At 56.3% G+C, this 25,944-nt stretch overlaps 1 protein-coding gene across 1 annotated transcript in view; it reads right to left on the bottom strand.

The window, feature by feature from the left end:
- Positions 1 to 273: 273 nt before the first annotated feature.
- Positions 274 to 25,944, bottom strand: part of Mllt1 (MLLT1 super elongation complex subunit) — a 59,221-nt gene continuing 33,550 nt past the window's right edge. The window contains exons 4-12 of the mRNA XM_027952424.2: positions 18,968 to 19,111; positions 15,616 to 15,741; positions 11,368 to 11,922; positions 7,131 to 7,218; positions 5,703 to 5,811; positions 3,430 to 3,529; positions 3,240 to 3,311; positions 2,969 to 3,040; positions 274 to 2,849 (exon numbers count right to left, since the gene is read on the bottom strand). Coding sequence (XP_027808225.1) covers positions 2,721 to 2,849; positions 2,969 to 3,040; positions 3,240 to 3,311; positions 3,430 to 3,529; positions 5,703 to 5,811; positions 7,131 to 7,218; positions 11,368 to 11,922; positions 15,616 to 15,741; positions 18,968 to 19,111 — 1,395 coding nt within the window. The 3' untranslated portion in view covers positions 274 to 2,720. The remainder of the gene's footprint in view (positions 2,850 to 2,968; positions 3,041 to 3,239; positions 3,312 to 3,429; positions 3,530 to 5,702; positions 5,812 to 7,130; positions 7,219 to 11,367; positions 11,923 to 15,615; positions 15,742 to 18,967; positions 19,112 to 25,944) is intronic.

Genomic DNA, 25,944 nt, shown 5'->3' with positions numbered 1-25,944 from the left:
CATGCGCCTCCATCCTCTGAAGTCAGGCTCCCCTTGCCACCCAGACCTTGCTGCCTGCTTCCAAGGGGACAGCCGAGCAGCAGCAAAGGCCACGTGCACCCTGGGGGGCTGCGTCTGCTTCTCCAGGATGCCAACCCGTCACACTGTCGACCCCACCTGCAGCCCACCAGGCTTGGTGCCAGCCTTCCCTCCCTCTCCTGGTAGTGGGTCTACAGGCACGGGGACAAGAGGACTGTGCACCTTGTCCCGGGACACCACATGCATGCAGAGGGCTGCTTTCTCATCTGACTTTATTTCACTTTTTTTTTTCTATAAAACTCCTCCATAATTTCACAATTTAACCAAAAAAAAAAAAAAAAAAGTTTAAAATTCAGGACAAACAATCCTGTAACTCATTACAAACACAATTCTCCTTATTCCTTTTTCCCAGGAGTTGGTCTCAGGCCGATTAAGTGTCCCAGTTCCTCAGTTCCTAGAGACATATTCTGGTAAAAACCCTTGCGGGTGAGAAAGGCTTGGACACCCTTCGCTGCCCGGCATCGGTTTACATTTTGCTCAGGAGAAAGTGAAACACAGGGATTTGCACCAGAGCAGGCGGCTTTAACATGAGACACATGGCAGTCACAGAGTGCCGGGCCCTTCCTATGGAAGCGTCCCCAGAGCCCAGCGGGGGTGGGGAGCAGCAGGAACCCTGTAGTCAGGTCCTGGCTGCCCGGCACCTCCATTGGTGGCCACAGGGCCAGTCCTGGGCCCATAGCAGCTCCAGGGGACAGTGGCGAGGCCTTCCGGTCAGAGGAGGTAACTGAGAAATGGGTCGAAGCTTCCGGAGGCCACGGAACTGCAGGAAGGACTGGACGCTGCTGCCGAGGGCAGGCAGGAGGGCTTCCCACATTGCTGTGAGGACCGGACAATCCCACCAAGGAGAAAGAACGGCCCCTTGGGCTGAGGGCCCACTGGTGACCTGCTGCTTCTGCACCGAGGACTGAACAGCTGCCATCTTCCCAGCAGCCTATGCAGGGCCGGTCTGTTCTGTCCATGTCTTGGAGTGTTCCCAGAGAAGGAGACGTCCCACTCTGGAGTACTGGTGGCCTGCCCTCCTCCTTTTGAAGGCAGTGGGCAGGAAAGTGAGCGCGGGAGAGTCGGTGCTGAGGCTTCCTCTGAGTTCCTGGCCTTTCCCCGAGAATCTGGGGCTCTCCCCAGCTGGAGCTGGGGTCCCCCCAGGGAGTGTTCAGGTCTGCTTGACAGGCAGACCCAGAGCGAGGACAAGACGAGGGACCCTGCCGCCTCCTGTGTCTGAACATCAGCAAGCATCTCGAGATGGAGACGCCCACCACGGGCTGGAGAACTGGGGGCCACCGCAGGCCCAGTCCTCCTTCCCACGCCGTGTCAGGGCGCGAACACTGGAACAGACTCTGAAGCTGGGGGTCGGGGTGTGGAGGAGCTCTGGATCAAGGTCTGGGAAAACCCAGAGTTGGCTGACTACAAGGGCTCCGGGCCTGGAAAGGCGGGCCGGGCAGAGCTGGACTGGCTCGGTCCTTGGAGAATCCCAGGTGCACAGTTCAGCCTCCAGGCGGCACCCAGGGTGAACCGTAGCCATGGAGGCGGAAGTCGCACGAGGAGAGGAGCCTGAGGCCTATGCCCGGTAGGGCCCACACCCCAGCCACAGGCTGAGTGCACACGCACCTCCAAACCACAGACTATCCCGTCTTATTTGGCAAAAGCTCATTTTTTTTTTTTTTTTCAGTTCGAAGACTTGATTAACAGAAGGGGAGGAAGAGAATCCTACAGGAGGAGCAGCCCAGAGGCTAAGCGTCTGTCTCTAGAGACTGGGTACCCACCTGAGGAGCTGCCAGGGAGGGGCAGCTCCCCCAGTGCCCTGAGGACTGGCCGCCCTGTGGTCATGTTCACTGGCTCTGGGAGCCCCGGTAGGGGGGCAGCGGCATCCTTGGACCCACAAAGTGGGGGTTCCTCTGTGCCCTGGGAGGCCAGCCGGCAAGAAGACCCACGGAGACATCTTAACCTATAAGCCCCACCTTACCCCCCCACCCCCCACGTGCACCGTGGCCACAGAAACGCACATTGGAAACTGCTTCTGGACACACAGCGCGCACATATATATACTATACATAGAGCTGCACAGCACGGAGGCCTGGCACAGTGAGGGCCCACACAGGACGCAACGCCGGCTGGCACAGAGGGCAGCGTGGCCCAGCCTGGTGCAGACACAGACAGAGCCTCCCCAGGTCCCAGGCAGGCTGCGGAGGTGGCCCCAGCTGCTCAGAGAGGCCCAGACAGAGAAAAGGCGGCACACAGCCCCCATGGAGCTGGGGACAGAGCCACCATTTGTTTAGGGGGCTGGTCCCTAGGTCGGATGAGGGGCCCTCAGTCATACACATTCCATGGAATTTTCTTCCTCTTTCGGGAGCGAGGCCCAGCGCTGCCTTCAACATAAACCGCATTCTGAGGGGAGCCCGGGTGATGGTGCACATGAGGCTGGGAGCCGCAGCACTGGCCCGACCCCTGGGCGCCAGGTTCCCAACAGGGTGGTGGGTGGCAGGCTGGAAGCCACCCAGAAAAGTGCAGCTGGCTGTGAGGGCTGAGGGCAGGGCGGTCACTAAGGCAGTGCTGCGGGCGGGCAAGTCAAGAGAGAGGAAGGCAGGCAGGGCCTGGACATGGCCTCCCAGGACCCTGGCGGTGGGGGCCTGGCACCTGGCCCAGGGTCATGTGGCCACGGCCTCCAGGTAGCTCTGCAGCTTGCGCACGGTCGTCTCGTCCAGAGAGAAGAGATCGAAGTCAAAGGTGGTATTGGTGACATTGAAGTGGCCAGTCTCCTCAATCAGGTTCACGATCTGCAAGGCAGAGGCAGGTGGCCTTGGGTCAGGAGGCTCAGGGTAGGGTGGCCCCATAGACCCCCAAGAAGGGAGGCTCCGGGGTAGGGTGCTCGTGCCCCACCCTCACCAGGCAGTACCTGCTGCAGCACATTGCGCTCCCGCAGTGCCATCAGCCTCCGGTGCAGCTCCACCAGCTCGTCTGTGTAGGCCTGGGAGGGCGGGAGCCTCAGCGCAGCCCCCCAGCCCGCCCGCCCCACCTGCAGCCCCTCCAGCACAGTGCCTGCCCCCTGGGGGGAAAGCACCTCCTTGGGACCTGGGGAAAGGCCACCCCCTCCCGAGGACAGTCCAGCTTTGGGGGCTCAAAGCCTCTAGGCTGTGCCGCCCACCCGGCCCACCCCGCCCGGCCACCTTGTCGTAGGCGCCTTTCTTGAGGATCTTCTCAGGCTTGCTGCAGGGCTCGGGGCTCCTCCGGCCTGATGCCTGCGGGGAACCCAACCAAGGTCCCTGTTGAGCTCATTCCTTCTTCTGACCAACCCCTCCAAACCCTCCCAGGAGGGCCACAGAGACCTCATGTGGGGCCTGGGGGTGAGGAGCTCACCTTGCTGTTGGGTGGGGGGGGCTTCTGCGGGGGTGGGGGCTCACGACCAGGCAAGCAGGAGTCAGCGCTATTGTCACTCTCACTGTCACTGAAACTCAACCTGAATGACAGACAAGATTGCACGTCAGGTGTAACGGCCACTGGCCTTAAGACAGTGCCCTGTACTCAGGCTGCGGTGTTGGCACCAGCCTGCGCTGGGCTCCAGGAGGCCGAATGGAGGAAGGGTGTGCCCATGTGAGGTCACCACTGCCAGACAGGGTGTGTCAGGAGTTGGCCCTTCAGCCCGGCTCTGCTCCTTTCCAGAAGGTCCCACCTGCCAGAGGATCTGCCCCATGCAGGGCCCTGATGCCCAGCGGGGCCACAAACATGGGGGTGTCTGGTGGTGATGAGAGGCCCTGGGGGGGAACTTCCACCTCTGCCTCAGTTTCCTCATCTGTAAAAGAGGCTGTGTGATCACATGGGAGGTAACGAGCACTCTACAGTGATGGCCACAGGCAGGCAAGAGGTGGCCTCCTGGGAGCCCCGTGGCCCTCACCCTCTCAGTGTGGGTAAAACACCCCAGCCCAGACCTGCAAGCTTTTCCCACATCTCTTCCAGTACAACAAGAGGGGTGCACAGAGGGACCCCCGAATGGCCCTGTGGGCGCCACCCATCCCACTGCCTGGATCCCTGTTCTGTCAGGGACTCTGTCAGGGCTGTGCAGGGAGCCCCCGACAGACATACTCAACACACTTCCTCTCTTGCCTCACATAGGCCCTGCCACTGGGCAATGTGCCCGAGGCTGTGCGGGCTGGAGCCAAGCAGGGTGCACTCCACCCCTCTGTGCCGTGATCTGCTCCTCCCGCTGTCCAGGAGCAGTCAGCTAGGCTCTGTTGGGCCCTGCTCTGAGGCTGAGAGCTGGAACCAGATCTCTCTTGTTGCCAAGGCAACGTGACAGCTTCCGCTTACTCCTTACTTCTGCTTCTTCCCATGTCCAACAGGTGGTGGCTGGACGCCATCACAGACCCAGGGTCTCTCCAAGGAGCACACTAGGACAGGTGGGGCCTTGCCAGCACCTGCTGCAGCTTCCCAGCCTGTGTGGGCCTTCCCTGACAAGCAAGCTGTCACCAGGGCCTTTCACAAATGCCCCTGGGAAGTGGACTCAAGTCAGAAGGGCTGCTTCTCATTGGGTCCCCACACTGTCGTAGGCCCCTCCAACAGGACTGTGTCTGTCTGTCTGAGCTCATGGCTCTGTGCCTGTGCAGAATCCACATTTGGCATCACCACACGAGGCAGAAGCCTGCTGCTTCTCCTGTCCTGGGAAAGTCACAGTTCTCCCTGCACCCAGGAACTGAGTCCCCTTTGGTGCCCAGGCCTGAATCTTTCTACTGGGCTCCTCTGTGCACATGGGATGGCAGGGAGCCTTGGCACATGGTGGACCTGTGTGAGCACCCTCCTGGCCCCAGCACTCCAGAAGGGGGTTTTAATCAACAGCACAGAGGGCTGCACGTGTCCATTAAGCCTTCTGTGGTTCATGAAGCCCACTGATGTAGACTGGCATCCACCTCTGATTTAAAGAGGGCCCAGTGGCCTCAGCTGATCCCAGCCCCTGCCATCCAGCTGGCACTCACTGCCCTGACAGGGCTCAGAGCCTCCCCTGATACCTAGGTCCTGAAGCCAAGGCCAGGATTTGCTCTAGGGCATTCCTGATCTGGAGGCTAGGAACACAGAGCTCCCCCACCCCAAGTGGACCTCTCCAAGCATCAGGGGCATCCAAAGGACATACTCATCCCTCACTGGGAGAAGGCCAGACACTGCCCTCCATGCAGGGCATCTCAGGTGGCCCTCACCCCACCACACATGTGGGGAGGGCTGAGGGGTCCTTGCAGAGGACCAGTGTGCTCCCCGCCCCATGCCTCCTATAGCACTGGTAGTTGGACAGCTGAAACGGAATCCTCCTTGCCAGGCAGCCACACCTTCAGCAACAGGGAAAGGCCCCCTAGGAAGGAGAGCAGGCCCAGGAGGCCCACAGCTCTGGTGATTAGGAGAGGACAGTTGACCCCAGGGCCGAGGCAGGATGAAGCTGCCCGGGGCCCAATGTCCAGCTGGCTAGGGTGTCTCCCCATGCTGGAACTTGACCCTGGCTTGGTCCTCCTGAGAGACCCCTCTGGTCCTAGCCCCCCTCTGGCCTGCCGGTTTTTGCCAGTGCCAGGAATGGACACCTGGGGCCACTGGCAGGAGAGAAGCAAAATGGGCCCTGATAGTCACTCTGGTCACCACCAGTGCCCAGTCACCTGGAATCCCGGCCTGGGTTTGCCTTGACGGTCGCCTCTTCGCCTGATGAAGAGTCATCCTCGTCGGACTCCTCAGACTGCAGGTCTTCCACCATCGAGCGTAGGGGTCCTGGGGAAGAACGAGGCGGGGAGGTCTCTACTGAGACCTCTTGACACTGACCCCCCCCCAAATGCACAGTCTCCTCTGGAGGTCCCTCCTGCTAGGAGGGCCTAACGGCCAATCCCTAAACACTGCTCCCCGCCCTTCAGTGTCCCATTCCTAAAGGACCCTCTGCCTCTTCCCAATCTCTCCCTACCTTCCTGGCCCTCCTCGCAGGTCTCGGGTCCCTGGCCTGCAGCAGGACCACAGGGCCCCTCCATCACGAAGCCACTGGATCAGATATTAGAGGCTCCCAAGAGCTCAGGACAAGCCAGCTTCACTGAGGAAAGCGCAGGAGCTAGAGCGTGGGCTTGAATGCTGTGCCAGGAACCAGAGACCCCTGTCCAGCCTGCGACCCTATTCAGGCCTACCCAGCCTCTCAGCAACCCTGTCTGTTGCTCCCAGCCCACCGTCCTCCCCTTTCTCCAGAGGCGCCTGGTTCCAGTCCCCTACAGACGGCATCTTGGTTTATATTCCTGTTGCCAAGGCAACAGAGGGACACAAAGCCCTCAATTACCTTGGTCACATGATGCCGCTTCAGTAGGTTCCCCTCCCTAACCAGCCGATAAGCGTGGGCTTCGAGGACCCCATCCCCCAACCTGTGCCTGAATTCCAGGTCAGACCCTACACTCCCCCCACTCCACCCCCACCAAGGGATTCCAGCTGGAGGGGAGGAGAGTCCAGTCTGCAGAAAGCATGAACCTCCGATGGGGGCGGGGACAGGATGGGCAAAAAACACAAAGCTGCCCACAAGGTACTTTTGCTTGGGAGGTCCCAGAGAGGAGGGTCCCCGGGAACCTTGAGGCCCCCATCAGAAGGAGCTACAGGCCTGAAGCCTGTGGAATGGACACCTGGGGCCACTGGCAGGAGAGAAGCAAAATGGGCCCCAAAAGGCCGCAGGTCTGCAGATTTACTTCTCTTTTGCTTTTACATACAAACTCCCCCCCACCACCAAAACTCAACAGACACGGGTCCCCAGGACCTGCTCAGACATTCCATACTAAGGAGCCGTGTCAGCCCAAGTCAGGCTGCACAGCCTCAGGCCCTGGCTTTCTGCATCCCCGGCCAGCCCCCAGTGTGACTGTGGCAGCAGCAGCTCCCACTATGTCCCGCCTCCCGCCTCTGCGGCCAACCCTCAGGCATGCAACAAGCCCCCTCAAAACTCAGTCTCGTGAGGGAGTGTCTCGAAGATCATCTTCTCTGATGACGAACCACATACCCAGCGGCCTACGCGTGGGGGCTGAAGTTTCTCTGCCCGCCCACCTCGGCCTCTGAGCCTCATCACACACCTTGGCTGTGGTTCTGAGAGGGCTCAAAATCGGAGTCTGAGCTGGAGTCCGAGCTGGAGCTGGAGTTGGACGGGCTGGACTGGGCGGACTTCACCCCCATGGTGGGGGCGGGCAGGAAAGGAAGAGGAAGAAAACAGTCATCTAGCAGGCCAGAGGGAAGAACGGGCACACATGCCCTCTGGCGGTGCAGATGCCAACAACCCCCCTCCCACGGTGTCCCCCAGGCACCCTGACCCTGCACAGGACCCACCAGCTCTGGTGCCAGAACACAGCTGTGTGGAGGGGCCGCCTTTCCACATGGAGGCTCCAGCAGCAGCAGCAGCAGCTGCAGCCCCCCAGGCAGCTTGTCCATTGGCCCAGGAGAACAGGAGCAGGTGCTGGTCGGTGCACAGTGGGGACAGGGAAGGTGACGAGGAGGCCTGGCTTCTCATTCAGACCCACAGCTATTCCCACCCCAGGGTTCCTGGGGCAGCACAAAGCCCCACCTCCCACCCAAGTGTCACCACCACCCTCCAGCCACACGCATGTGTGTGTGCACGCATAAGTGTGACAGACACAGTGGAAGCTGGCTCATGCTTCCTCCTCTTCCTGAAGCTGTGCACCCAGACTCAGCCACCAGGGGGCAGTCAAGCCAAAGCAAATGTGACAAGGCGCAGCAGGTCAAGTCCCAGCAAGAAGTCATAAGTGGCCAGGAGTCAATCACACAGACACCTGCATGGGGAAGGGGCCGATCCTGGGTCTGGTCCCTGCTCTGGGTGTGGGTTTCTGCAGATGGCTACCAAAGGTGTGTGTGGCAAAGCCTGGGCAGGAGACCAGGCCTGAAGCTTGGGAAGCTGCCCAGACCTTGGGGAGGCCACCTCAGACCCACCAAACTGCTGCTCAAACTGGGCGCCGGCCCTGCCCCTTGGGGGACCAGATAAAGGAATTAAGTACACGGAGCCCTCCCCTTGTGGAAAGGGGAGGGGAGGGCTGGAGGGGGAGAGGGGAGGGAACAGAGGCAGCCAGCTAGTCTGGATTCTGTCAGAGGGACTAGAGCCATCAGCCCTGAAAGAAGATGCAGGAAGAGGAGTCCCTGACTCATAGGGACCAGGACCTCTAGTGCCCAGGATCCCATGGGGTTCCAGGCCAGAGGGGAAGAAAGGGCACACATGCCCTCTGGCAGTGCAGATGCCAACAACCCCCCTCCCCCGGGGTCTTCTGTCCCCCATGGCATGTGGGACCAGGGTAGCCTTACCCTATGAAAGCGGCACCAGGAAGGCACTAGGTTTTTGTTGGCTTGGTGATCCAGAGTGCAATCAGGCTGCCTGGGGAGGGCACACCTCCTGAACTCTGTGTGCTCCAGGGTTTGCTGCAGCCTCTTCTGACCCAACCCAGCCTCTCCAAGCCTGCCACACCAGTGTCCCTATAGGCCCACCTTCCCCAAACTGACAAAGGGTGTTCTCTGGGACCCAGGGAATGGTGTGGCCCCAGGAACCCAGCAGAATAGTTTCCCATTGGCCACTGTTCATTGTAGGAACACTTGGGGGAAGTCCAACAGACCAGTTGGGTTCCCCCACAAAACCTGGTTCCAGGAACGCCCCTCCCAACCCTGGATGGGCCTAGAGCCACATGGATCCTCTTACATGTACACCCTCGTGTCTGTGGGGGCAGAGTAAGTGATGGATAAACAGATGGCCACTGCCTTGGGTCCCTGTTCCAACCAGCTGGCTTTTTTACTTGGGCCAAGGCAGCCCCCAGTTTTAAGTCTCAGTTTCCCTATCTGTAAAGGAGCTGTCCTGCCAACCTCTGCTGAGCACATGCAGGTAGGAGCCAATCGTTCTCTGGCCTTTGGGGCAGAGGGAGAGTGTGTGAGCAGGGCTGGGAACAGGCAGGGCAGCAGGCCGGCGCTGGCCCAGCCCCCTTGCACCCATGCCTGTCTATGGAGTGGTGTTGGGGGCCAGAAGTGGCGTCCAGCCCACAGGCTGCTCCAGTCAGTGGGGCCTGAAGAGGCGAGGACCCCAGAGCCCCTGCTCTGGCACTGTGTCCAGCAGAGTCAAGCCAGTGGAGCTCACAGCCATGCTTGCCATCTTTCTCCCACACGAATCCAAGGACAGGAAGAAAAGGAAGTGGAGATGATTTAAAAAGCCTAGAGTTGGTGTGGCTGACAACACTCCGGTAAGCCCAAAGTAGCTGGGCCATGTCAAGTGTCCAGGAGGGGCATGGCCTATCCTCTTCCCTTCAGAGCACAAATGGCCCCGAGTGGACAGGACTGACTGAATCATTCAGTCCTGCCCCAAGAGCCAAGGAGACCTCCAAGCAACCGCTAGAGGAACTGCGGAGCTGGGCCTAGGCACGTGCCCAGTGGGCTCTATGCAAGCCGAGTACCAGGACAGCGGGGCGAGGGGTGTCGAGGTATGGTGACTCCAACTTTCTGGCAGTGAGGCCACATGCAGCCTCCAGGCAGGGAAGGTCTGAGATAGTCAAGAAGAGGCTGTGTAACTGCCATTGGGAGGCTTTTCTTTGCATCTTCTGCCACAGAAGTCTGTGCTCTGCCCAAGCCCTAGGGCTGGGAAACATCAGAAATCACTGGGCACACTGTTGGTGGCCTAGGGGTCAGTCTGCAGGGACCTTGGATGGCTGAGGCACCACTCAGAGGTCACTTGTTACGTGGGCTGCTCACCAGTCAGAAGCCTCAAGTCTCCTGGGGCATCTCTGGCCTTGGGACCATAGTGCTCTCAGGCCACAGGCTCAACATCCAGCTCCCCACAAATGTCTGGTGGTTGCTGACGTCAGCATAGAAACCTAAGGTGAGGCTATTGACCAGGCAAGCCCTATGGAGCTCCAGCCCCCATCTCTTGACATATAAGCTGGGCTTTGGCTGCTTTCGCCTGGAAAGGCCTGGTTATGGGACTGGATCTCACCCAGCACCAGCTTCCTGACCATTTCCCTGGCATGGGCAGGAAGGGACTGAGACCTGCCCAGAGCTCTGGCTGCTCCACAGGATAGGGAGGAGGACAGAGAGGGCACTTGCAGGGCAGGGAGGGCAGGAAGGGTAGCCCTGAGGTGGTCCAGGGCCTCTGTGATGCCTGGGATCCTCCCATCCCAGGAGCACTGGTGGGTCACCAGCTGTTGAGAAGCTGGGTGCTCAGTCTTGCCAGCTTGGTGGGTGCCCAAGAAGCAGGGGTGTGTGCCATGACCCACAGGATGGACAGCAATGCCCAGCAGGTGCTGTTATCTCCAGTAAGGTGCTCTTGGAAGCCACACACTCACAAACCCAGCACTGCTAACATAAAGCCCCTCTGACCTCTTCTCCAGGAACCACCTCCCAAGTGCAGCTCCATGCAGCATCCCTGAAGGTAAAGCTCCCGCCTTAGCGTGAGTACCATTTGGAAACCAAAAAAGCCACTGGGGCCATGACCTGGGCACATTTTCATTCAGGTATGTCACATGGGGCCTCTGAAGACAAAGCCAATAGTGGAGGCTGATTCAAGATCCAGCCATGAGGCTGAGGGCTGGGCTCTAAGTCCTGTGGCACAATGTCCCTGCTAATGATCCTTAGAGGGTCTCCTGGACACACTGCTGCCAGACAAGCCCAGCACTTCATAGGGACAGATTGCTTGCTGAGAGCAAGCCAACTACGAGTAGCAGTGTCCCTGCTATGTATTGGTCAGCACAGGTGGGTGGGAAGGGACCAAAACTGGGTGCAGTTCAGTCACCATCACTGAACATCCAGGCAGGGACAGCAAGACTAAAATTCCTGGGGACGCCCAGTTAGCAGAGGGAGTGCATTCCTCACTGGGCTGGCCATGCAATGGCCGGGAAGGGAGGGTCGGTGAGACATGATTTTCTGCCTAGCTCCAAGGTGACCACCGGGGCCCTGGCCTGTGCAGGGGGCTACAGGAGGATGACAGAACTAAACCAAGGCATATGCTTTACCAGAGCTGCCCACAACCCCATCCAGGATCCACTAACTACCATCTTTATAGAGGCAGCTCTCCTAAGCAGGCCCAACTGCCTGACGGAGGGAAGACTGAGGCCCAAGCTGCGGAGGCTGGACCAGTGACACAGAGAAGGAAGAACTAATAGCCCACCAAGCCCTGGACTTTGGCTCCAGCCTGTTCCTCTGCCAGCATTCCAGCCACGGGCAGCCAGTGAGTGGCCCAGCGCCCCACCATCTGCCCCATGGGTGCCCTTTCCTGGCTGCCCCCAGCTGTGCAGATGCACAGACAAGATGAGGGGTGGAGAAGAGAGCGCTCACCTCTGACTTGAAAGAAGCCTCATCCTCCGAGTTGGACTCCTCCACCTCCAGGGCCTTCTTGGTCTCCCTGGACTCGCTCTCGGCCTTCATCTTCTCTCCTTTGGTACTGCTCTTATCCTTAGGCGGCTTCTTATCCGGGAAAGAGGAAGACGAGGTGCGGGGCGAAGTGCTGGGGGCACTCCGGGACCCCTTGGAGCTGCTCTTCTTCTGCTTTTTGGCACTGGGCTTTGGCGAGTCTGCGGCAGCCGGCCGCTTGCTGGAAGCCTTGGGCAGGACCGGGGGCTGGGGTGCCCCCTTGGGGGACATGCTCTCCAGCTTGGTCTCCTTCAGGGCCATCTTGGGCTCCTTGAATGCAGCCTTGGGAGGCGGGGCCTTCTCTTCCTTGGGCAGCCGGCCCTCACCCAGCTTCCGAGCAGCCTCCTTGGCGCCCTTGGCCTGCTCACGCTCCAGCTCCTTGGAAGAGCTCTTGCTCTCCGAGTCCTTGCGGGGTCGTTCTCTGTGCTCCTTGGTCACCTTATGCGTCTTGGGGGCCTTGCTGCTTTCTTTGTTGGCGTCCTGCAATGCCAAGAGCAGGGAAGGCACAGGGCAGAGACAGACATGGTCAGCCGGCATCTCGGGGCCACCCGGCTCCGCCACCCCCAACCCCTACAAAGTATGATCCACCTGATTGAGACTCAGCTAGAGAAAATCTTCCATAAAGCGAAAAAGTAAGGCAGCAGGTGAGTTTTTTAAATGGAGCTGTCCCTTTAAACTACTGGGAAGTGTCAGCAGGTCCCGGGCGACTGCAGGCTAAGATCCCTTGGAACTGAGCTGACTTCCCTGAGGGATTCAAGAAGAAGAGCACAGTGAGTCAGATGCAAGCAGGGCCACCTTGGCCGCCCCGCCAATGCCTGTAAGCTGCCCCTGGCCCAGGAGGTCCGAGGCTCGCCTGGCGCCAGAGGCTCCAGTGGCCTAGGGAGCAGGCCCTGCCCATCTTCTCTGGCCTGCAGGGCGCATCCTGTGTATTCCCTGTTGGTGGCTCTCGGCCTTCCTCCCGGGGCCCTGTGGGACCCTCTCCTGCAGGTCTCCCAATCCTCAACTCTCCAGCCTTGCTCCCGCCAGTCCTCAATGCATGCCCGGGGCAGAGCCATTTATCTGATTTAGGCAATAAACACTTATTGAGCACCTGCTGGGTTCCTGGGTACTGCACAGAACAAACAGCATCCAGGTCTCTCAGAATTGAACTGCCTGAGCTGTTCTCCTAAAACAGGGAGGACGTTTCCAGGTCTCTGTCTGGGTTAATTCAAGCATTTAGGCAGGGGACTTGGATTTGGACAGATCAGTGAGATCTATGAAACTCTGGGGACAGAGGTGGAACACAGGCAAAGCTGCCCTGCCCAAGCCCCCAGGGAGCCTGGGCAGGATGTTACCTCTGTTATATCTCAGGGCAAGGGCACAGGCCTGGTAAACGGGGAGCACTCTCAGTCAAGGGGGACACTATGGCCAGTGCCTGTGACTGATAGCATGGTCGATCACTAGGCTGAGCTCTTTGTATGTGTGTATTTTCCCCATGTTCCTTCCCCAACACAGCCAGTGAAGAAGGCAGAAACCCCATCTTCCCTATCAACCCTCCATAATCACCCCATATGTCCCAGGATCTTGGATGGGTGCCTTTGTTGTGGGCTGATGCAGGCTCCAGCCCTCAGGTGGAAAGGTGCACGGTGGGCCCCAGAGTTCTCCAGATGAACACTTCTCATAGGTGAAGAGACCAACAGCAGCCAGACCCGAGGGCGGCCCATAGCACCCTTGGAGGCTCCCATGAGTCAGCCAAGAGCATCATGGAGGAGGGAGGTGGGCACACAGAGTAGACAGCTGGCCAGGTAAACACTCTGCCACCTGCTCTCAGAGCCACCTGTGTATCCAGGGACAGACAGAGCTGCCTCCACATCTCTGATCTGTGCAGCGTGCTGTGTCTTCTTGCAAGTCCACAACCCAAACGATGTCAAAGGGTTAGAGACATTTCCTGGAGAAGGGCAGGTCATGTGACTGAGTCCAGCTCTGACATCCCACGGTAGTGGGAAGGGATGCACATACCACAAGCTGCCAGAGCCAGCTGGGACCATGGGCACTCCCAAGGGGCATACCCCTTCGGGCTGGCACATGGAAGGGGACTCCAATACCCACAAGCTGCTAGGGAGGCAAAAAATAAAGGAAGGCACATAAAATCCCCGCCTCTTCTCAAAGAGAGTACACATGCCAGGCCATAGGAGCTGGGCCGGTGTGACAGAAGGAGAGCAAACCTCAGGAGCATGTTGATGGCATCTAAAGTGGCTCCCAATGTGTGCCACCAGGGTCTTCTGAGAGGGAAGAGCCTACACAGGTACCTGTGACCCTGGGTTCTCTGAATTCATGTTGGATTTTGAAAACACGTGAAGGTAGAGATGAAGATCATGTAGCCTCCTTCCCAAAGATGCCCATGACCTCAAAATGGTTAAAACTGACTTTTAGTGAAAGATCAACCGGGCAATTGCCTGACACCCAATAAGGCACCACGGGAGCCCCTTTGTCTTCAGGTGAGCAGGTCTGGTGTCCAGAGCTCCTCCTAGTGTGAGCCCAGCAGGCGGTCCAAAGGGCTCTTCAGAGGCTCACTCCTGCCCACCTTGCCACCTGGGGGAGAGGAGGCAGTGGGACTACCAGAGACTGACTCAGCCCTAGGAGCAACAACGGGATCGCCAGCAGTACCCTGGCATGGGGGATTCTGATGGGTGAGGCCTAGGGCCCTTCAGCCTCAAGCACGCGGCTGGCCACCTGTCTCCCTAGGCCCAGGTAGCAGAGAACCAATGTGGGGGCAAACAGATGCCCAAATGAAGGGAGAGGCTTCTCATAGGCCTGTGCCTGTAAGGATGGCACACAGATGATGGTTCAGAAGCTGGGACCATGCTGGTAAAACCAGGGCTTCTTGGAGAGTTGTCAATGGAGAAGAGCCCTGGTGGACCCTGTGCTGCATTGGAACACCACACAGAGGCTCTGAGAGGCAGAGGACAGAGCTAGAGTGCCTGCCTATTGCTCTGAGCCCAGCAGACACACCCTTGGGCTGCAGGATCCCAGGGGTCCAGCAAGAGATGTGGCCCTGCCCCCTGGGAAGGCATTTCTTCATAGGGCTTTAGGTGGCCTTTGTAGCACCCACGCATAAGCAATAGCAACTTCTTCCCTTCCTAGATGTCATGGACTTCCAAGAATTGTGGGGTGTCTGGAACAGAAGCTGCTGAGATCCCTAGTAGGGAATGGTCTGTCTGGGCCAGAGGGTGGAGGGGAGATTCCCCAGGGCCACATTCCACACTCAAGATGCTGACAAATCTGATGATTTCCGAGACCTACTGGCCTTGTGGAAAGAGCCAGAGTGACCCTGTCTGGGTGGTGACTGCCCCAGCAGTGCTCATAGGTAAGACGAGAAGACTTCCTAAGAGCTCTACTCATCCCACAGGGGTGCCCCAGGCTCACAGCACCCCACATTAAGTGAAGCAAGAAGAATGCCAAGAAGATAAGTGCACAGTGGAGTGGGTCAGACACATGCCAACCAGCAGCTGCCCTGAGAGCCACACAGAGCTTGGATTCCCAAGAAGGCTGAATGGAGCAGGTGGTCGCAGAGGAACACAATGCAGGCTCAAGGGTTTATATGCATTTATAAGCACATCACAATATCATCCAAAGCATTTTATAGCTTGTTCTTCAGGCAGCCTGAGTGCCACCTGCCCACCTGGGCCAAGATAAGATGATAGACATTTCTTCTTCAGAGGATTTCAGCTCAATCACCTACATCATGCCCCCACTGGCCACCCCCACGCAAGCTTTTCTCTGTGGCAAGCCGCTGCTGAGAAGCGAAGCCAGGAACAGCCGAGGGTGGGAACCTCACTCAGGAGACCGGAGAAGGTAGGCAGCCACAGCCTGCAATGGAAACTCTCTGTCCAACAATGGCCTTTGAACTGAGCAGTCATAAGGCCCAGCGCTGGCTCAACAGGGAAAGGAGGGTGCTAGGTAGGGCCTACAGCCTCAAGAGGAACAGGTGAAGGGCCCTTGATGACCTGCCCTATTCCTTGTGATCCTAGGGAAGCGGCAGTGAGCAGCAAGGTGGAGCAGAGAGCTCAAGGTGCAAGATGCCAGGGAGAGGCCAGGTGCACAAGGCCCAGCACGGCAGAGGGGGTGCCTGGCTGGGACCTGCCATGGCTGGGCCCAGCGCTCTCACGTGACTGGGCCTTCCACCTCACTAACCTTGGAGCCGTGGGATGGTTTGGTCTTCTTGGGGTCAGAGAAGGCAGAGAGTGGAATTGTGGGTAACATGGGGTAGTCAGGGCTGGGCCTGGACACCGTTTCTGCTCCTTCGGGCATTACCATCACCTAGTGACAAAGAAGAGACAGATGTTATCAATGAGCAAGGGGCGGTGGCAGCTGAAGGCCAAGGAGCTTGGTTTGTGGGGAGGGAAGAGGTGGAGCTAGAGCCACTTTCCCAAAAGAATTGTGGAAGGGCCGGGTGCCAAGGGGAGGGTGAAGCAGGCTCAGTGTGCAGAGCAAAGAGAAGCCTAGGATCCCAGGATGGCTGGGCCCAGCAGGGGTCACTCGGCCCCAGGCACAACGAACAGGAAGGCCAAGCCAAGAAGACTTGCAGAGTGTGCCAAGAAGCCCTGAAGGCGGCTGTGGCCAAAGCCGAGGCTAAGCACTGAGATTCAGAGCCCACAGGCACAGCCAGGAGAGGGAGAAGGCAGGTGGACACCAGGGCAAATGGCCCTACAGCAGTGAGTAGCTTCTGAGGAATCTGCCGGATGCGATGTCAGCAGATCACACATGTCCTAGGGGATGAGTCTTCCTCCCGCCACCTGCAGCAACTGAAGCTGACTTAATCAGAGCCTGCGGCCGCAGGGGTCTACAAAGCTGCCCCATACACAGCTGGGAGGAGGGAAGTGCCATCCTGCCCTTGCTTAGAAGGCTACAGAAGAGGAAGGGCTCAGGTCTTTCCAGGAAAGTTGCTACCTGCCTGGCAGCAACTAGGACACCTGCTGCAGGGCCACAGTACTTGGGTAGGTCTCCAACACCAACACTACAGGTTTACACGGCGACGGGGCCAGCCACTCAGAGAAAGCCTTCTAGATGGCAGCAAGATGGAACAAAATAAAAGGCACTTTTTAAAAGGCCTTAATTCAGGAGAAGCACCACTAACAAGCCTGAGCACCTGGGATTCCTTACAAGCCAACCCTTTCATCTGCAGACACCACGGGACACTGGGCTCAGAGAGGGCAGTAGAGCCTTGGGGCTATCTCTCCCGTGAGCTGCTCATCAGAGCCCCCTGCCCACAACACTTGGGCATGCTGCCAAGGACACATCTGCCCCCAGCCGTGCCCTACCAGCCCAGTTCCCTGAAAGCATGCCACGTAGGATCCTCTGTGCCTTGGCTGGCAGCTCCACACATGCACAGCTTCACAGAGGACAGAAGCCCGCCCCAATCACAGATGGCTCCTGGAGCTTTGGCTGGCGCACTCCCAGACCTTTTTCCTTCTACTCCTGTGGGAATTCACCTTCCCTCCCTTCAAGTTAACTAGACCAAACCCTCCAAGGAGAGCTTTCTCTGCCCTCCGTGTGTCTCTTTGCTAACCAAGATCCTAAGAACAAAGGAGAGGCGCGTGGCTCAGCCGGCTCTGCTATTTCCTCCACAGGGTGCTGCTGCGAGTTCCTGGCTCCCTGACAGAAACACAGGCCCTTGGCCAATGGGCAGAAGACAGGAGACAGCTCTAGGGGTATGGGGCTGGCTCTGACTTGCTAGGCAGTGGGAAGCCCTGCTCCAGTTGCTTCCAAGGACAGCCTGAGTTCCAGATCACCAAGTGAGACCCGGTGAAGAGGGAGTACAGACGGCAGCTTGGCTCCTTCCTCCAGCTCTCCCAGCACCAGCAGCTGCACAGACAGGGCTGGGGCCATTGCTGTGGGGTGGCAAACACTGTCCCTGAGGACACTAAGGAGACTGGAAGGCCTAGCACAGGGGCACAGTTACCTGGTCCTGGAAATCACCTGGGAGGGCCACCGTCCCATAACCAGGCTGCTCCTAAGGCTAGAAAGCGCTGCTCAGCCGTCAGCCCAGGAAGACCAGGAAGTTTCAGACTGGCCAGCCAGCTCCCCTGGGCAGCCCTCTCCAAGACACAGCACCTGGCGGAGACCACTATGTGGACCTTGGCCCAAGTGCCTCTCTGGGGTCCAGCAGGTGCCTTGGGCCACTTGCTGCATCCAGAATGGCCCTTGGCAGACTGAGCCAGACCTCCTCTCCCCTGCTGGCTCACCTGCTCCTCCCCGCCCTGTTTTTTATGTGTTGAGGTGATGCCCTCAGAGTCTCCACTCTTCAGAGCACAGGAAATGCCTCTTGCAGAGGCAAAGAGGCCTAGGGACGCTGACTACTTCCCATAGAAATGTGACTATGGGCTTTCAGGGGACGCCCACAAATGCATTGTGGAAACACTGTGGAAAATACACAGCCACAAAAAGGTGGTGGACAGCAGAGTGGGGAGGTCTCTGGGACCAGCCCTCCCCACACCTGGTCCCCCTCTGCATAAGCCCTCCTGCATCCTGCAGCCTCCCCAGGCCCTTGCCAGCCAGAGCAGAAACACAAGCAAAGCTGTTACTAAGAACACAGCAGGACTCAGGGCTTCCTCAGCCTTCCTCAGCATTACTTTTATTTAAGAAGAAAAAGTTCCTAAAGACCCAATTGTATAGAACAAGAAGGCAGGAGTTATGCCCAAGCCCAAAGACACACGCACACACACACACACACACACACACCATGGGTGCCCCACACAAACACCCCCCCACACACACATGACACATACACATCCTGTAAAAACACCATCAGAACACACCTAGGCAGGCACACACCACAACCCCCCCGACCACACCACATATATTCTATACCATCAACACACCAGACATACTTCCCAACACATGCACACATGTGTGTGGCCCAACCATAGCGTGGAAACAGGGTGGCTGGCATCTCAGCATGCTTGGTGACCCTGGGTCACCAAAAATGGCTTTGATGTCCCATGACCAAGCCTCAGCCTATACTGGCCTCCACAGATGGGGCAGCCAGCAGCCACGTGGCCTGTCCTCCTCCTCAGCCATCAGCACCCTATGCCCTGCCCATCTCCAAAGGCTGTAGAGGCACCTGGAGGACTGTGCTCAGGCCACCACGTGGAATTCCAAGACAGAAGTGGCAGGCAGTGTGCACTGACAGAGTGCCTCCCGAATGGCCTGGTGCCCAGCAACAGCCCTGCTCCGTCAGCTAAAGGGTGGCACAGGCCTGGCCACGTGGACAGACCGGCCTTGCACCCAGCTTCACACCACATGCAGGAAGATGCCAATTACCCACAGCCACCCAGGAGACACCAGGACAGCCGGTGCCTCAACTCCTCATCTACAGCTGCCAACGCCCAGCACTGGCTGGGGAGCCCCCGGGGCCGTACAGCTGGGCCAGGCAACAGCTGTGTGACGAGTACTCACACAGCCCAGCCCAGGAGCCAGCAGAGCACCCTGGGCACGCGCAGCAGCTACTGGGCCAGACAGGTGGCCCGCAGCAGGTCACACTCACCCCGCCAGCCATCAGGAGCTTGTACCGGAACTCGGTGGTGGGGTTGTTGAAGGTGAGCTTCTCGCAGCGCAGGTGGTTCACAGGTGGGTTGCCCTCCAGGTTCAGGAACAGGTCGTAGGTGAAGCACACCTTCCTCGGCTCCTCCTTGAACAAAGGAAACAAGGAAGTCCGTGTGAGGGGCGGGTGGCAGGCTGTGGCTGCAGGACAGGGACGGCTGCCAGCTGCCAGCCCTGCTTGCTCCTTCATCCAGTTCTGTTTTTCTTGCCCCCAGATCCTCCTCTGCTGCTTCTCCTCTTCCATCACTCAAATAAGCTAACTTACCACTCAGTGGACAGAGCAAAGGAGGCCTCAGGAAACAACAGTCATCAGTCACAGTGTTCCCTGGCACTTACAAGAAATGCTGCTGTTGCATGCAGCCTCACGAGAACAAGCTCCCTTCAGCCTCTCTGTGTGGCTGGCAAATGGGGAAACTGAGATTCAAAAACACACAGCTTGCCAGGGGCAGTGCTGAGGCCTGACCCTAGCCAGGAAGGAGCCCAAGACACAGGCTACAGCCCAGAGCAACTGGTGGGCACAGGTTAGTAAAGAGGAGTGTGAGAACTCTCTGGTTCCCAGGAGGCTTTGTCCACACCACCCTGCACTGGCCACCCAAAAGGATGGGAACATGATTCTGGCATCACCCCCGGCACGGAATAGTACCCAGCGTGAAGCAGGCTCTCAACAGACTTGTGAATGAAGAGTTCACGAGAGGCATCCATGAAGAAGGGACAGACCGAGGGATCTGACGCCAACAAAGAAAGATGAGGGGGTTCCTGGGAAGGAAGCTCTTTCAGTAGCCCTGGCGCAGCCTGGGGATGGCTTTTCCACAAACATGACAGAACAAGTCATTTTCCTGCTCTTTTTCTCAAGTCCCACCCCACCCCACCCCAAATTACAAAACCTTAAGGCCCCACAAAACCTAGATCTGTCCCTGCTGCAAAGACATCTGACTGGTTAGAAAAATGGGTGACTGGGGAGTGTGGGAGAAGCTGTGAGGCCAGGTGGGGAATCCCTTTACCAGCCACCCCTCAGCATCCATGCAGGATCAGCTCCAGCACCAGCACGGAAACCAGAGTCCATGGAGATTCAAGCCCCTCATAAAAGATGGTCCAGTGATGGCATGGAACCTACGCACACCCTCCCCTATGCTTTACATCCTCTCTAGATGACTTCTGCTACCCAATGCATGCCATGTAAAATTATGTGTAAGTAGATGCTATACTATATTGTTTAGGAATAACAACAAGGAAAAAAGTCTGTACATGTTCACTACAGACCCAAGTTTTATTTTTTTCTGAGTATTCCCAGGTCTGTAGATGCAGAATCTGCAGGTGCAGAACCCAAGGATTCAGAACCTGCAGATATGGAAGGGTGAGCAGTGGGTATGCCTGTACTGTGAACAAGGGTGCCAAGAAACACTTCAACAGGGACAAAACAGTCTCTTCAACAAATGGTGCTCAGTTCATCACTGTGTATCCACAAGCAAAAGAATGAAACTGGATCCTTATCTCACACCATATATAAAAAAATAACTAAAAAATGGACCAGAGACCTAAATCTAAGAGCTAAAACTCTCAAAAGGAAAACAGGGTACAAACAATGACGCTGAATAAGGCAATTTTTCTTACACATGACACCAAAAGTACAGGCAACAAACAATAAAAAAAGACAAATTAAAGTTCATCAAAATTAAAAATTTTGTGTTACAAAGAACACTATTCAAGAGGATGAAAAGAACCCACAGCCGGGCATGGTGGCACACACCTGTAATCCTAGCAACTTGAGAGGCTGAAGCAGGGGGATCACAAGTTTGAGACAAGTCTCAGCAACTCAGTGAAACCCTAAGCAACTTATCGAGGCCCTATTTCAAAATAAGAAATAAAAAGGGCTGGGGACGTGACTCAGTGGTAAAGCACCCCTGAGCTAAATCCCCAGCACACACACAAAAAAAGAGAATCAAGAGAATGGAAGAACGTATTTGTAAATCATTAATCTGATAAGGGCTCAATGTTCAGAATATGTTAAAAAAAAAAATCTTACAACTCAATAATAAGAAGACAACACAGTTTAAAAATGGACAAAGAATGTGAACAGATATTTCTCCACAGATACACAAATGACCAATGAGCCCATGAAAAGAAGTGCATCAGGAATCATTAGCAAAATGCAAATCGAAACACAATGAAATACTACTTCATACCCACTAGGACAGCTAAAACACACAGGACACCAGGAAAAATGAGTGCATTGCTGGTGGGAATGTGAAATGGTGCTGCCACTTTGGATAAACGGTCTGGCAGGTCCTCAAATGCCAAGTATGAAGTAATCAGGGACCCAGACCATCTAGGTATACAAGCAAGAGAAATGAAAACAGTGTAGTCACACAAACACGTGCACACCTATGTCCACAGCAGCAATACTCTCCCTACACCAAAAAAGAAATGACCCAAATGGCCATCAAAAAAGATGAAAGGATGAACTGTGGTTCCTTCACACCAGGGGGCATTTTCAGCCTTAAAAGGGAACCAAGTACTGACATGCACCACATGCATGTCCCTTGAAAACCGTGTGCCTAGGAAAGAAGCCAGACACAGGAGAGCACATAGACTGACTCCGTTTACATGACGCGTCCAGCGTAAGCAAGTCTAGCAAGACAGAGGACACCATGGTTGCCAGAGGCTCAGGGAGCAGGCACATAGGAAATGAATGCTAATGAGGACCAGGTTTCCTTTTGGGGTGACAGAAATACTCTGGAATTTAAAAACTGCGATGATTACACACTGTGAATATATTAAACTCAAAGATTGCAGACACTTTAAAGGAATTATTTTTTTATGGGGCATGAGCTTCATCCCAGTCTATTAAAATACTGTACAACACAGAGAAAAATTTCTGGGCACAGGGGAAGAATGTTGCGTTCAGGAAGTCCAAGGAGACTTTCCGGCTGTCAGTTGAAGGCAAACTCATCCCAGCAGCTTCTGGGTCCTTCTTCCATTCAGCCTCTTCCTCTGGCAGCCCAAGCTCACGGGCTCAACCACTTTCTTATGTTGGTGAAAGAGAAGGGGACAGAGACAGGAGCTTGGGCTGCAACCTGGCTGAGTCTCCTAGGCCACTCAGTGGTGGGTGGTTCACAGTTCATGTACACTCTAGCTCTGCAAGCCCTGGGACCAGCAATGCCTGAGTTAGGAATAACTGGCAATGTGCGCATTTCAACCAAGAGGGGAACTGCAGATGACACCATCCTAATGGATGGAAGATAGAAGGAGCCTCCAGGAGCAGTGGGTACAGTGAGGAGGCAGACAAGTGAAGGGCTTTCTCAAGATGACGCTGAGTGAGGCTGACTCTAGCCTGGTCTGGGAAGAGACCCCCTATTTTCAGAAGAGTGGGTTTCAACCCAGCCCAGTCCACACCAAACTTGGAAATGTCCTTCCAAGGACATTTTGGGGTAAGGTAACAGAAGGAAGTTGGCCTAGGGAGGCCCAAAACCAAAACAAAATCACAAGGTTTCTCACTATCTCCCCTCCTGCTGGAATGCAAAAGGGGAGGCAGAGGTGTGGCAGTCTCCACAGGGATGTTGCTGGAGAACCTCAGGCAGGTGAGCACTGGCACCTCCCCACCTCTGGCCCCACAAGAAAACCAGCTGCAGGTTAAGCCCAACACGCACTTGCCATGGGGAGCTGGCTGTGACCCTAGCTAAGAAACCAGAAAGTCACCAAGTCCTTCCTTCCTCTACAAAGGTGGGCAGTAATTTCCCACCATATAGGAACCTCTCCTCTATTCCCTCCAGGCATCCAGCTATGGCACTCCACAATAACCAAATGGATGGCACACTGGGAAATGTATGAAGGGCATGAGGGCTCTTTGGAAGCTAGGACAGGCTTGGAGGAGGGCTGGCATTGGCAAGATCACCAAGAGCAAGACAAGAAGGGAGAAGCTCCCGGACAGACCAGCAAGGAGTATGCAGGGCCTAATGAAGAAAAGAGTGTCACAGGCCACAGAACCCTGATCAGGACCCCAAGAGTCCCATATGGTTGGGGCTGAAAGGGGAAGTTGAAGGAGGCAGCAGCAGTATCCCCTGGAGGGAAGGACCTCGGCTCTCTGCAGAGAGGGAGCTGTCCCCAGAGGAGCGAGGGCATGAGCTCAGGAAGGACAGTCAGCATCATGTCTTGGAAGTCACACCCCCTGGCCTATGTGCCAAGGACAGGTTACAGGACATCAGTGCCAGGCCAGGGGCTGGCATGACTCTGACAGGCCAGAGTGTGTGTGGCAACCAGCACTCATCCCACCTTTCCCAGAAAGAACAGCACCAGGTAGACAGAGAGAAGACCAGGCGGTGGAGGCAAGGGAGGCGAGCCATGCGGATATGTTCCAGCAAAGGGAGGGACAGGGAGGGAAGTGGGAGGGCAGGGGCCCCACTGCTGGGCCACTCCTGAGTGAGCAACCAGGGTCTGACTGTCCACTTGGTCAGTTTCACAAACAGAGCGCCAGGTGGGATCTGCCCATGGGAAGATGATGTCCCCAGTCTGGGGACCCAACAGGCAGCACAGCTGAATACCCCCAGGTTGCAGAGTCAGCAACAGCCAGACAGTGCCAAACTCTTCTGAACAAGGGACCCAGTTTCTTCAGCCAAGTAACTTGCTGCAAAGGGAAAGAATGGAGGGAGGAAGGAGTAGGGGGAAAAGAACAGATTAAAAGGATTCTAAGATCACAATGTGGAGTCCTACCAAGATCCTGAACCCAAATGGAAAGAAGCAAACATTTTAAACACTGACTTATTAAAGGATCAAGGAATTGTTAATGATAAACTAAACTAATTAATAACAATTAAAGAAGGGCTTAAGTGCACCCTACTAGACCGTGCACCATCAATAGCAGGCTGGCTCTGCTGTGTCCCTGACACCTAGCCCCCGAGCTAGCTCTCACATCTGATGAACACCCAACCCACATCCATCTAAACATGTCATGGGCTACGGCAGTGTCCTCAGAAGTGATGGGGCCTGAGGAGGCAAGGTGTCTCATCTGTGAGTCAGAGTGGGAGGGTGAAGGTCCTGGCAGTGTGGTGCTGCTAGGACATTGTCCACCTCGGTCAGGTAATGATGGTGGAGACTCCACTGTGGCTTCTGAGCACGTAATGTATGCAAACACTTCCACACGCAGGTGTCCTACTGTCACTATTCCACAGATGAAGAAATGAAAAGTGGCAGAGCCAGGCCTAGAGCCCGGGGACAGGCTTCCTTGTACCCATTCAAGGCAAACCAGAAGGCAGGGATGGCAAGGACCAGCCAGGTAATGTTCTTATGGACCCCTGGAGAACACAGTGGTAGACCAAGCAGGCTGCCACCATGAGCCACTGCACACTAACAGTGGCCAGTGGGACTCCCTCTGGACCAGACCTCAGGCCTGGGCTCAGGATCTGAGGACAGTCACAAAACTGCCCCCCAAAACATGGCCTCCTGAGAGAGGTCAAGACGTGCCAGCACTCTAGGATGGGGGCCAAGCAGCATGCTGAATGAGGAAGGGTGAGGCCAAGGTAGTCAATCAGTGACCCCAGAGGTACTGCCCTTTGTCACTGTAGCTGGACCCCCAACCTGGTCTCCCCTCTAAACAATGGCAGCCACCCACTCCTGAGGCCACAGGTCGTGAGCCAGCATCTCTCCAACCTCAGCAAATGGCCAAGATGCAGCTGAACTGGCCAAACCAGTGCTGGCGCCAAAACCCACAGTGCGCACCCGTCCACAGCATCTGGGGCTGGGCTGGGGAACTGATGCATGAGCCTACTAGCCTCCTGAGAAGGTCATGGGGGCCCAAGTGCCAGGATGACCCTAGCAAGGCCCCTGGCCTGTGGCTAGGTGACGACATAAAGTCCGCAATGCTGTGTCCTCCCTGTGAAGGACTCCATATTGGTTCCTCTTCTCAGCTGGCCCTGGGGGCACCCAGACTTGCTCCCCCATGCAGGGTATAAGAGCAGAGAAGCTGGCCTCCTGTGAGGTCTCCCAGTTCCTGAGGCTGGGCTGGCTCCTGGCTACCTCTGCCCTGCCAATGCACGCCTCTGGGCCATCTGAGCTTCCCCGAGAGTTCCGTAGACACTCATGAAGCCTACCAAGACAGCTAAACTTGAATGTGACCACAGCCCCAGACCTAAGTGCCAGCTGGAAGGAAATGCCCAGGAATATCACCACAGTGGCTGACACGCCTCACAACACCCCTATGGGATGAATAATCCAGCTTCTCTGAGAACTCTGTGCAAAGAAAGAGCACACACACACCAGGAAAGCAGGAAAGCCTCCCAAGGCAACAACTGGGGCAATGAAAGGAGCTTACTCAAGAACAACAAGAATAATATGGGGCTGTGGGTGTGGCTCAGTGGCAGAGCAAGTGCTTGTCATGCGCAAGGCCCTGGGTTCCATCTCTAAGAACTAAAAAATTCAAAAGTAAATGAACACACACAGCAGATGACAGGGGAGACTGTCATTATTGGGTATGTGAAGGGAAACAACTGCTGACTTGTTGATTTCTAGGTATGATATCATTTATGTCTTTTTTTAAAGACTGTTACAGACACCAAATTGTGTACAGATTACAAGATAAGATGATGTCTAGGACCTGCGCCCAAACAATCCTGGGGGTAGCGGTGAGAAAACCTTGCACACAGCTCAGTAACTGCTGACGTTGGATGCAGATGGAGTTGCTCAACTGCTTAGCCATTGTAACTCTATATATTTAAATTTTTCTACATTAAAAAATATTAAGTATATATGCTTGGCTCTGCCCCCAGCCTGCCTTACAGCTCAGCTCTGAATTTTAATTCAGCACCATCTGTGTCCTATTGGCCTGCCTCCATCCTGCTGCTGAATGGAAGGCAGGGCTCAGGGCAAGCCCCTCTACCAACAGGGGTCTTCCAAGGCCACCAGGCAAGTACCTCACTTTCTGCTGTACCA

The sequence above is a fragment of the Marmota flaviventris genome, chromosome 1 (assembly GCF_047511675.1).
Source record: "Marmota flaviventris isolate mMarFla1 chromosome 1, mMarFla1.hap1, whole genome shotgun sequence".
NCBI classification, from domain to species: Eukaryota; Metazoa; Chordata; class Mammalia; order Rodentia; family Sciuridae; genus Marmota; species Marmota flaviventris.
Note: the sequence above shows the minus strand (reverse complement) of the source record. Positions and strands in the feature narration are given on the sequence as shown.